This window comes from Hevea brasiliensis, unplaced genomic scaffold (assembly GCF_030052815.1).
Source record: "Hevea brasiliensis isolate MT/VB/25A 57/8 unplaced genomic scaffold, ASM3005281v1 Scaf180, whole genome shotgun sequence".
Classification (NCBI taxonomy): Eukaryota; Viridiplantae; Streptophyta; class Magnoliopsida; order Malpighiales; family Euphorbiaceae; genus Hevea; species Hevea brasiliensis.
Genome location: NW_026614674.1, coordinates 50,928 through 63,837, shown reverse-complemented (window position 1 = coordinate 63,837; position 12,910 = coordinate 50,928). Strand labels below are relative to the sequence as shown.

The 12,910-nt window shown below is 34.6% G+C and overlaps 1 protein-coding gene across 2 annotated transcripts; it reads left to right on the top strand.

Moving 5' to 3' along the window:
* The first annotated feature begins 7,249 nt into the window (after window positions 1-7,249).
* LOC110670291 (uncharacterized) lies at window positions 7,250-11,835 on the top strand. 2 transcript variants are annotated; one of them, XM_021832272.2, is made up of 7 exons: window positions 7,250-7,403; window positions 7,917-8,290; window positions 8,928-9,155; window positions 9,301-9,655; window positions 9,731-9,858; window positions 10,066-10,201; window positions 11,290-11,835. In XM_021832272.2, the coding sequence occupies exons 2-7, from the start codon at window positions 7,947-7,949 to the stop codon at window positions 11,527-11,529; spliced, it is 1,431 nt and encodes a 476-aa protein (XP_021687964.2). In that variant the 5' UTR covers window positions 7,250-7,403; window positions 7,917-7,946; the 3' UTR covers window positions 11,530-11,835. The 2 variants fall into 2 exon arrangements, with proteins under 2 accessions (XP_021687964.2, XP_021687965.2); XM_021832273.2 differs by having other exon boundaries at window positions 7,319-7,451.
* The last annotated feature ends 1,075 nt before the right edge of the window (window positions 11,836-12,910 follow it).

Below are 12,910 nucleotides of genomic sequence, written 5' to 3'. Positions count from 1 at the left end.
CCCGAGGCCCGTAGTAAGCCTTAACTATTCATTAACCCAACTCTAAGGCCCATTTGGGCCCAATTTCAAGAAACCAACCATGTAATCCGGCCATAAAGTGGACCTTTCAATGGGGAGTTTTGACTCACCCACACTGTAAACAAAATATATCATCAATTGGGAGCTCACTCACCCTCCACATACTCATATCGGCATAAAAATAAATGGAAGCTCGGCTCCTCATCCAATCCATCAAACATGCATATAATTTTACAGTCCACATGACAATTTATATTACAGACCGAATCATTTAAATATTTCTAACACATGCGGAAATTCTAGGAGTAAATAAAATTACACAAATATTGATAAACAACCTGCGAAGGAGAAAAGCAGATTAACCACAATAAAATCCTCCTGTAGCCTGAAAAAATATTGAACAGGAGTGAGCGTTGGACTCAGAGAGTAAAATATCAATTTTAACCATAATCTCTGTAACTATCTAAAACTAATGCACCCTGTGGAATGAAGTGCAACATCAGAATAAATTCATATCATAGCATCGTAAAGGTAATTTGGAGCACTCACACACCTGTAGTATCAATCATAACATATGGGAGCCGATCCCTATACGACTCTCTTAAATCCAACCCGTGCCGCCAATTACTCAAGCTCGGACTTCCACTTAATAACCAAATCGAGGGTCCCAGAATTACTCAAGCCGTGACTACCCCTCGAAGGATCTTGTCCCATCGAATTACTCAAGCCGTGACTAACCCGTCCTATCCATAGTCCACACCACATCACACGCACGCCAACGCACGCACACTGCTCCAAATTACCACAACAACATCCATGGCACATCAACAGTTATGAATGCAACATAAATCGTGCCTAGAGTTTAACTACATAAATATATGCATATAAGTGATGCATGGGCATGCTTGAACATATAATAATATCGAAATTACAATTAAAATTAATATTCTACTCACAGACTTGACGACAATCACTGTGGCGGCTGGGCGGAGGAAGAAGGTCGTCCCGGCTCACCTGACAATTTTATTACAATCATTTAATAAATCTGACTCAATACAAACAAAGAAAAAGACCAATACGTCCTAAGTCGTGCCGAAAATCCGGCAGAATCTTCCCTATACCTAGGACCTACCTAACCTGCAAAAGGGCTCAAAACACACTTCTATATCCACAATCCATATATCCACAACTCAAACACATCACACACCCCTCCGCCCATCAAATCAATCATTCATCACAATATGTAAATTTTCAATTTAGTCCTTATAATTGATCATTTTGCAAAAACTCAAATAAACTCTAAAAATTATAAAACTCGCTTGGTCCTTAGAAATATTACTAAGCTATTGCAAAAAGAATCGTAATTTTCTAAGCTACCACGAATATTTTATGGATTTTCAATCCTATTTAAGCACTAGAAAATTACGAAAAAGAAAGGTTCGGGTTTACCTTTGCCGATTCCGACTTGAACGCTCGGGATGCCTGACAATGGTGGGGTAGCCAAAACCTAGATCCAATTCGGAGACTTTTCCGGTAGCTGGTCTGTCTGGCCGGAAATTCACAGATCCGGACAACTGTCGAATTTCCGCGAATTGAGGATACCTACACGAAGCCCAATAATAATATATAAAAAATCAGGGGTGTTACACTCCCTTACCCCTTTTGGGTGAAAGAGAGGCTTCCTTTCTGTGTTGGTCGTGAGTTGTACCTTATCTACCGTCAGTTGGGTGTATATGATTTTTTTATCTTTTGCTTGTTGATCGTTGTATGGACAGTAGTGCTAAGAAAGTTGGGCTTTAATGTGAGAGGGAAGCTGCTCTCCTACAATGGTTTTTTGCAAAACATAAGAGTGAAATTTCTGTTTATGAATCGAATATAGGGGTAAATTAACGAAACGCCGAAAATTAATATTATTATAACTTTATATCTTTTACTAATGTGGTCTGCCAATAACCACCCCTCTAATCTACTTTGTGGGTTTCATGCATAGCTTTCTTATTGTGTCGTTGTTTTTCAAATGTCTACATTGTTACTTCCTTCAATTGGTATGAGAATGGCTCTCCAGGTGTTACATGCCTCCAATCTAGGTGTTTTGTGACTTGATGAAAATGGGGGGCACTATTGGTTTTAATTGTTGTGTCGGTGCCTGGTTGTAGACCCAAATGTTATGGGTTAGGGTTTGCTAAATGGGTTGGGGCTATTGTGATGGTTTTACATTGTAGGGTAGATTTAATTTATTGTTCTAGGCCCTGGGCCTTATTGTTCCTACTCTTAAACCTTTGTATTTGGACTTTAGTCCATCCTTATCTAATGAATCACTATATTTCAACAGTATAAATAAGAAAAAATAATAATATATTTTTATATTTATTATTTTTTGAATTTTTTAAACTTTTGATTTGGAATTAAAAAAATAGAATATAAAAATTTTACATTTATTAACTTTCTATTTAAAAAAAACTCTCAAACAATTTAAAATTAATTTCGTACATTCCATTCATATACCCTTCCATTATTTTCATCAACTTTCCTTTCTATCCTTTTAAAACTTTCATGGAATGCCTGAATTCCTATATATGGGGAGGTTATCATGCAAATATCACTTCCAATTACTAAAACTTTTCTCCTTTAAGTGTAATGCCACTAAAATCTCTAAGCAAAGCTACTAATCCTTTTGGAGAAGAGACAGGGCCGGGTGCAGGTTATTTCAATTGTGCCTAACCCAATTCCAAGAACATACTTGCAATAATCTACCAATTCTTGGCAAATTAACTTGTCCCTTACGCCTCTTTTCCCTTCACATTATCACAAGGCAAGCTCTATGTATAAATAGCTTACTAAATGCAGACCATATTCACCTCAGTAAGCTATACAAGGAAAAGCTCACCAGCTTCTAATATGGCCATTTCAAGCAGAATTGCTCTAATCTTTGTTGCTACATTGGTATTCCATTTTCTGTCATTGGGGGCAAGAAAGCTGTCAGTGACGGAGAAGGATTTAAATGTCTTTCCTGGTGAAAGTGAAGACCTTTCTATGACTACAGATATACTGTTTCAGTCAGTTGCAAGTACTGGAATTAGCCATGTTCCTGCTTTACAGTCGGTACCTGACTCTGGAAGTGGCCATTATCCGGCTTGGCAACCAGTTACAAGCCCTCTAATTCAGAAGAGTCGTAATCTGCAATCGGTTCCAAGCCATGGAATTGGCAAGTAGACATTTCCGTTGGGGGAAAAAAAATCTAACTATTTGATATCTTACATCTAGTTACAGGCATGTGTGTTGGAATAATGAACTATTAATGTTCAATTAACTATTTGCGTAAGTTCTTTTGAAATTGTATGTTATGAACAATCTCCTACTACGTATACTCAATAATCTTCCCCGTAAAAGCCGGGGTTGTGGTACTATAATCTATACTTTAATTTGTATCTTATGAAATTCTTATCTTCTATTTTGAAATCTGTATACCCTTATTTTGTGATGAGTATGTGTATTGAGATCATGGAAAACCCGATGATGAAAAATTGTATGACTATAAGATATAATTGAGGGCATAGAACTAAATTATTAATTCTGTGGCATGATCATGAAAAAAATAATAATAATATATTTTTTGAGAAATTAATTTAATTTAAATAAAATTTTATTTTGTTTAAATTTAATATGGATAGTTCTTAAATGGACCTAATTAAGTTTAATTGGATCTCATGGGTCTAAGAAAGTCTAGTTAGAAATTTTAAATAGAACTGTTTAATTTATTTTCTGAAAATTAAAAAAAGAAAATATTTTTTTCTCTTTCCCTCTCCCATACAAACTTTTCTCCCACTTGGCTCACTATCTTTTTCACTACCTATTGGTGTTGCCCTCTTTCGCTCTCTTCCTATTTGTTGAAATACCTCACCTATATCCCAGTCTCACCCAAATTCCTCAATTCCAGTTGTTTAAGTTATCTGAACCTTATAACACTAGTACTTCAAGCCCTTTGGCCTCACTCTCTTTCTCACTCCCTACTGGTGCCACTCCATTTCCCTCTCTTCCTATTTGTTGGAACAACTCACTCATATCTCAGTCTCATAAAAATTCTGCAACCCCAATTATTTAAGTTATCTAAACTTTAACACCATAGGACTCCAAATCCTATCACACCTCTCTCCCAAAACTATATAAATACTCTACTGAAGAAGGAAAGAAAAAGAGGGAGGAGAAGACAAAAAAAAAAAAGGAAAAAAAATTAAAGAGAGAAATAGTCAAAATTCTTCTAATTATTCTTTCTTTTTTGCGATATTTCTTGAATGTTAGTTCTTTTATTTTCTTTTCAAGATCTATGCCCTGTAATATTTAATTCTATACTTCTTTGTCTTTTAATTTATCTTGCATGTTCATGTGGATCATGTAATCATGTTTAATTTGAGAAGATACACAACTCTGCACATATTCAGTTTTTTGTCTCTCATATTTTTATTATTTTTCATTAATTTCTGAATCTGTAAAAAATTTTAAAAAATTATATTCATATTCTACACAAAATTCTATTAATTTTAGGCTCAATAATCACTAAAAAAGCTTTAATATTTTATAAGTTATGGCTGTTTGAAGTTAAGGTTCCTATAAAATCCGATTTGTAGGATACCCGACTTGTGAAGCCCATATCTCCCTTGTTTCTTAATATTTTTGTGTAAATCTAGTGTCTAAAATTAAGTTTGGAATCTTGTGAATCTTTTCCAATTAGTTTCGCATTCATATCTGTTATGATTGGTGAGTTATGAATGTTACAAAAAAGTAGTGCGATTCTGTTATCAGAAAAATTTAAGATTTGTGTAGATTATTTGGCTAGGGTTTTGTTTAATCTATAAATTTTATGATGTTGTATGATATTTTTGCTGTCTTCAGTAGTTTTTTCATGATTTTTAGGCTTATCTAACTATTTTTCAAAAATCAAAATTCTTACTACTGTCAATCTGCCAGAATTTGGAAATTATATGTTTATTCATGTTCTTGTATTTTCTTGGGTTCATTGCCATACTATAAGAGAATACCATATTTTAAGGGTAGCTTGCCCCAATAACAACTGCAATTACTAATAGGTAAGTAATCATAAATTCCTAGAATAACCATTGGCATGAAATTGTAATAATAATAGGATTTTTATTTGGTAAATTAAAATTAACTTTGTTTTTAATTTAACTGACTTTTGCATGTAATTAATTTAAATAAATACTTTGTAAATTAAAATTAATCTTATTTGTAAATTAAACTAACCTTAGCATGTAAAATAAATTTAATTTAATACTTGGTAATTGTAAAATAAATTTGCATGTTACAAATCTTTATTAGGTTGTGATTGTTTGGACCTTATGTGATATTAGAATAAATTACATATATACACAATTAATTTAGTTTAATTATCCTTAGGATAACTTGGTGAAAAATTAATTAATTAGGTTAAATAAAAACGTAGAGTTATTTGAAATTAAATTTGTTTGTAAATTAAATTCTTAATAATAAATTAATTTTAGTCATCTAATAAATATCATTTAAATAATTAATAACCCCATAGATAGAAATTACTTGTGCATGAAAATTGTTTGTAAATAACAACCCTTTTGTGAATTATTTGCGTGTGTAGGATTAGAATTGCATTTTTAGGATAAAGTTTAACAAATGAATAATAAACAAGACTCTTAGAAACATTAATAGAGGACTGTCACTCGAATTAACGAGGTTAGATCAGGCGTAAGGGGTGTCTAACACCTTCCCCTTACGTACCCACTATCCAAAACCTAGACATTGGGCTATGATAATGACGATTATGGAAACTCTGCAAGTAGTAAGTTGTCATCTATGACACTCAGAAAAAACACTGAATATGTCCCGGTTATTACCCGGGTGGCGACTCTTGTCTATCTATGCCTTTGTGGTATAAATTCTTAGTACCGTGATTGTGTTATAGGAAGACGATACTTATCAGTGGTTTGATTCTATTAGGATTGTATGAAGTGCATGTCTAGAAAATTCTGTCTAAGGATGTGGTACTTAAGTGAGACTATTGTGACTCCACCATCTTTCCTGGGCATTACCTGGTGCATTTTATATAATTATAGTGGATGATATTTCGCCTCACGCCCCTACCTCTCCCTACAAAATCAGAATTTTCTTTTTATAGTTTTTATTAATTATTATAATTTTCAAATATGTATGGATAATCAATATGCATAATTAAATAGATATTTAAATTTTATTATATAATATATGTTATTTTATAATAATTTTTTATTTATGCCTTAAGTAAATGCTAAAAAAAATAATATCTTTATTTTTCTTTTACTATTTTCAAAATATAATCAGTTGAATAATTGAGAGTAAATCTTGAATTAATTTTAAACAATTAAAAATTAAGATTTTAACTGTTGTTAATTTTTTTATCTTTACCAATAACATTTACCAGGGTGTCATTCATAACTAGGGATGGCAATTTTGGACACGATTCGCAAATACGATATGAACATGACACGAAAATATAGGGTTTGGGTTAAGCTTATTCGTGTTAAGTCGAATTCGTGTCAACCCATTTATGACGACTATAATCATGTCGTGTCACCGTTAACCCGATTTAACATGTTTATGACATGATTTAATATTTGTGTCACGATTTAACCCGTGACCCACTAACCCATTTGATCCACTAAGCTATTTGACTTATTATGACCCATGAACTCACTTATGTAGCATGTTAAATGGGTTAAGTCGTGTCAAACAGTGTTAAATATGTCATTTTGTGTTAAATGAGTAATCGTGTTGAATACACCTAATGCAATGTAATATTAATCGTGTCGTGTCTTGTAATCCGTAAAATAGAAGAGTCGTATTCGTGCTTAAATTTTTAACACAATTTATTAATCATATCGTGTTCATATCGATCTTAATCATATCAAATACGACCCATTAATCCGAATCGCCACCCTATTCATAACTGAGCTGATCACAAGTCGACAATTATTCTCTGAGCTTTTCATGACATTCCTATTATTTCCTCGTATGTTTATCTTTTTTTAATGTTTAACTATTTTCCTTTTTGACAAATTATTTATGTAATATAAATTAATTAAAATCCTAAAATGGGCCCAACACGACACCGCCAGTTATTGTAACGGAGAAAAAATCTGGTCAAACATGTCGTCGCGCTCGCACGAGAAATACATTGTTGTCCATGTACTTGTCTGTGACACGTGTTCTATTCTTATTGGCTTGACTTCGTGTCCCAATCCATATGCCCTAATCGTAAAATGTTCATATGGCTAATGGCTCTGCATTCAAATCCTCCCTGTTTGGACTCTGAACAGATTTTGTTGTCTCCTACAATTTCTCTGCGTTTTCAATTCCCTGCGGTTAGTTTCGTTGAATTCAATCGCTCTTCTTTGGTTGCTGTATTACTGGTATATTTTGTATAATTTAGTCTGATTTTGATGAGTTCGTCTTCTTTTTTAAGAGAGATGTGTATGATATGTATTTTTCATTCGATTTTCTCGGCAGCCAAACATGTTTTTTGAGTTAACTGATGGTGTATTTCTAGATCTGTATATGCGTATATATTAGTTTTAGCTGGAATTCTCGAAATTATGTTAATTTGTGGGTTTGTTTCGGTTGATAGTTTATAGATATAAATGCTACCACTTACCTTGCTGTTGCAATCATTTGCATATTGTATACGGGGAAAATTGGCTCGCTGGCTTTGATTTTTTCCCCCAATTAGATGTTTGCAGTTTGGATTAGGAAATTATGGATCTGGTTTTTTTTTTTTTTTATGTCATGGATGGGCTACTTTGTACTTTCTACTTTAACAATGCACAATCACATAATTGTATGCTTTTATTTATTTGTTTTGTGAATGGGTGATGCAGGTTGAATTTGTTTAGCTAGTGGTTAATAAGATGGGGGGTGGATTTAGGGTTCTTCATCTTGTCAGACCATTTCTCTCATTCCTTCCTGAAGTTCAGAGTGCTGACAGAAAGGTTCCCTTTCGTGAGAAGGTCATATACACGGTGATCTCCCTTTTCATTTTCTTGGTATGTAGTCAACTTCCATTGTATGGCATTCATTCTACCACTGGTGCGGATCCTTTCTATTGGATGCGTGTTATTCTTGCTTCAAACCGTGGGACTGTCATGGAGCTTGGTATCACTCCGATTGTAACATCTGGATTAGTGATGCAACTTCTTGCTGGGTCAAAGATCATTGAAGTGGACAACAATGTACGTGAAGACCGTGCTCTATTGTAAGTTTATTGTGAAGTCAAATTTTAATGGTTTGCTACTTGCTAACCAAGTTTTAGATACTTGAGGTGTTTACTTTCTTTTCCATCCTTTTCTTTCTGCCTAGAAATTGTAATCACTTGCATAGACTTGTTTCTCACTTCTCAAACAAAAAAGGGAACCTAGGGTTGTGGGCTGGGTTAAGAACTTAAGATATTAGTAACTGTCACAGATGTTTATTTATATTCTATCCTTCTTTACCCCATTCCATGTCTTGATTTTTATATGACAGCATCATACATCCAAAGTAATTGCCTGATTTTCATCACAATCATATGAAGTGTAAATGTTGTAAAAGCTATAGGATTTTTTTTTTTTTATAAGAAAAGCTATAGGATGTTTAAAGTCAACTTTCAAACTACATCTGGCAATTGGCATGTTGCTTTTCTATGCAATTTCTGAGATAATTTTATCATTTTATCCTATGGTGCTTGAAGCATCTGATTATAATGCTTTGTACCTTAATTGATGATTTTCATCATGACCAGGAACTAAGGAGTTCTCTCTCTCTCTCTCTCTCTCTCTCTCTGTTGGTTACTGCATATTTCTTATCTAGCATGTGCTCATTATATTTCCTTGATAATTTATTTCTCTTCCCAGAAATGGTGCTCAGAAATTATTGGGCATCCTGATAGCTGTTGGTGAAGCAGTGGCTTACGTTCTCTCGGGAATGTATGGTAGTGTTAGCCAACTTGGAGTAGGAAATGCCATTCTAATCATCATTCAGCTTTGCTTTGCTGGGATTATTGTGATCTGTTTGGATGAGCTTCTCCAGAAAGGATATGGTCTGGGATCTGGAATATCACTTTTCATAGCAACCAATATCTGGTGAGCTCCATTTTCCTGTTTATGGATCCACCAGTGAAATTTACTTCTTTATAAGTGGCCATGAGCTTGTTTTAATTTTTATGGAATTAACACTAGTATTTCTACCTTAGTTTGGATATCTAACAAAATTGTATGTACGATTCAGTGAGAACATTATCTGGAAAGCATTTAGTCCAACCACCATTAATAGTGGGAGAGGCACTGAATTTGAAGGTGCTGTTATTGCTTTATTCCATCTGCTAATTACTCGTACAGATAAGGTCCGTGCCCTTCGTGAAGCATTTTACCGGCAGAATCTTCCAAATGTAACAAATCTACTTGCAACAGTATTGATCTTCTTGATCGTTATATATTTCCAAGGGTTCCGTGTGGTTTTGCCTGTGAGGTCAAAGAATGCTCGTGGGCAGCAGGGTTCATATCCAATCAAGCTGTTCTATACCTCTAACATGCCTATTATTTTGCAATCTGCTCTTGTGTCTAACCTCTACTTTATCTCCCAGGTACTAAGATCGATATGTCATATGAGAAAGTTGAAGTTTGATTTACCATTAATCTAATAATTTGTTTGTTTACAGTTGTTGTATAGGAGATACAGTGACAATTTCCTTGTGAATCTTTTGGGCAAGTGGAAGGAATCTGAATATTCAAATGGTCAGTCAGTCCCTGTTGGTGGCCTTGCATATTACATCACGGCACCATCAAGGTGATTAATATTATCTCTCTCACCCACTCTCCCCCCCCCCCTCCCCCCCCCCCCCAAAAAAAAAAAAAAAAAAAATAATAATAATAATAAAATAAATAAATAACAAAAATAGAAAACAATTGAACGCATGTCAATTTATCCCTCTTTATGTTGGCTTCCCTTTCTTCTCTGCTGATGCTAGCAAAGCTTCTATGTTCTTGTGTGCAGCCTTGCTGATATGGCAGCAAATCCTTTTCATGCACTTTTCTATTTTGTGTTCATGTTGTCAGCATGTGCACTCTTCTCAAAAACATGGATTGAAGTTTCTGGGTCATCTGCTAAAGATGTGGCCAAGCAACTGAAGGTATGTGAAATTAGAACTCTCATATTTTAGAATTATTTTGAACAAATTTCTTATGTCTTGATTGAGAGCTTTTCTCTCAACACAGTAAGACACCCCTTTTAGGATTACCAATGTGTTGCAAATTTTATTTTAGTTTAGGCCTGTTCCACCCTTCCCTTCCTCGCCTTTTACGTTTTACTTTTAACATAGAATATTTATGAGGAGATTGAATATGTTATTATTTCCTTTTTCTGAGAAAAAGAAAATGTTGTCTCTGTGAGACATTGCATTTTTTTGTGAACATATTCATGGAATGGCTTCCTCTGAAATTCTGTAATAGTTTCTAGAGGTAGCATATTTTATAATGACTTCCATTGAGTAGTAGAGGTGAAATATTGTTGTTATGAGGTAAAAAGCATTTGAAAAAAAAAAATATTCAGTTCTATCTGGGAATTGGAGAGAATGTGGATATTCTTGTTTTGGACTCTATAGAATTATAGAACCTCTTTTATTAATATCTTATATTGAATAAAGTTATACCCTAATCAGGTAATATAGTCATTTCCCCCCCAGTGCAAGGATGTAGAGAAGTGGCTATGTTTGTATATCTCTAAGAAGTGAGAACTGTTTGTGCAATAGGATTTTTTGATGCATATTGAGTCCTTTCATAACTTGAGCTTAGGATTTACTAGTTTTAGCATTTGTAGCTGTTTAGGTGAGTTTGTTGCCAATTATCATACTAGGCATAAATGTTGAATTGACTGTAGATCCTGCTCTGAAGTTCTTCAATATCCTGTTTAGTGGTCCTGTTTGGCAATCTGCTGTCCCAGATGCATGGTCTCCAGAAGTGAACCCTAGTTTGTGCAAAAGAACCCCTGTTCCTCAATTTCTGTGGTCAATATGTTTTCAGCTCATGGCCAAAGTGCTATTTAAAACAATTTGCTCATATGCCAATGTGAAAGTTGTGTTATTTTCACATGAATGTTACATTGTTTACTTTTTCAAACTGTGATCAATTGTATGTATTAGGATTCATGAATAAAAACTGCATATTGGTTGTCAGTTGAATGGTATGAATATGATGTTTTTGTTCACATTTCCTGTTACAGGAACAACAAATGGTTATGCCTGGCCATCGGGAGTCTAACTTACAGAAAGAGTTGAACCGCTACATACCCACAGCTGCTGCTTTTGGAGGGGTCTGCATTGGTGCATTGACAGTGTTGGCAGATTTTATGGGTGCAATTGGTTCAGGGACAGGGATTCTTCTGGCAGTCACAATCATTTATCAATACTTTGAAACCTTTGAGAAGGAGAGAGCCAGTGAACTTGGCTTCTTTGGTTTCTAAGATACATGTTGTCTAGGGCAAATGGATGGCAGTGCCTGTTGAGCTCCCCTGCTAATTTGGTGAGCTGAGAGATGCAAGTAGGTGCTTCTGACACCAAAGGTTTAAATTAGATTTTAGCATAGTTCATTAGAAGTTGAAGTACAGATGCACATTGCCCAACGCTTACTGTTAGTTTTTGTACCCTTCTCCCTTTCTCTCTTGCAATACTGTGTTTTTCATGTATTAATAGATATATCTGATTGCTATGCCATTGAGTTCTTGGATCGTTAATTTCTGGAGTTAAAATAACCTTTAAAGATTATTAGATGAGACGGTCTGGGTTGGTATTAACCTGATGATGAAAGCGGCATTCATTTCATTTAGGAAAACAACGGAGAACTGGTGTTTAATTCTTCTGCTTGCATTCTGTGTATGAAATATGTGTGTATTCAATGCTGTGTGGATCAAATGCACCGATCTGGGTGTAAGTAGCAAGGTTTATGTTTTAGTCTCCCCTTCTTCTGGTACAACCAAAGCTTGAACTTGGGCCCACGAGAAGTGATGAGTGACCAACTGGATTTAATTGTATTGTGGCATTGCCTTGGTGAAGCTCGATTGAACGCATTGTAAAATTGTGTGGTTAGAAATAAAGGAGTCAATCTTATTGTCAGACTAGGTAAATGACAAATTGACTTGGCATCTTCCCCTGTCCCATTGTATATATATTTGTCGAAGCCCCATTATAAAGTTGATCTTGTAAGTGTAGAAGGTTTCTGATTCTATACTTAACATTATTGAACGCACGCTTCTCTGAAAATGTGATTATTAGCTGCTAAACTATTAATTAATGTATTAGATTGTTGAAAGAATATTCGTAATGAGTGACCTCGCATCTACTAGGGGAGACAGGCATGTCAACAACCGAGCAAGTTTATTTGAATTCTAGATAGAGAAAGATGTAGTAAATTTCAGAATTTATGATAGTTGATATATAGACATTTAATTTCCAAGCATTTAAAGCATTTAAATTTATGTAATTTGTGGGACGTGTTTAGAAATTGGGAATAGAAAGGTAAAAGTAACATTTAAATCCATTGCGAGCTATGCCCTTTTGTAGAGTTGGACTCAATACCCATAGGATACCCTACATTTGATGGGACACTGGTGCTTTGGTGCACCCAACAGCTGGTAATTTTGCATTTTTGCTCACAATTTCTTCAGCTAAAGTTTGTCTTATCAAATCAACCCCTTCTTTTTTATGGGCAAATGTTGTTTTGTGCTTGAAAACTGACCAGAATGTCCTGAAAAGAAAGGCCTATTAAGCTGTCACCAATTGGGTGGAGAGAGATACCCCTTGATTTGCTTTTGAAATTGTGCATTTGTGCATGTGAAAAGTGGGGGA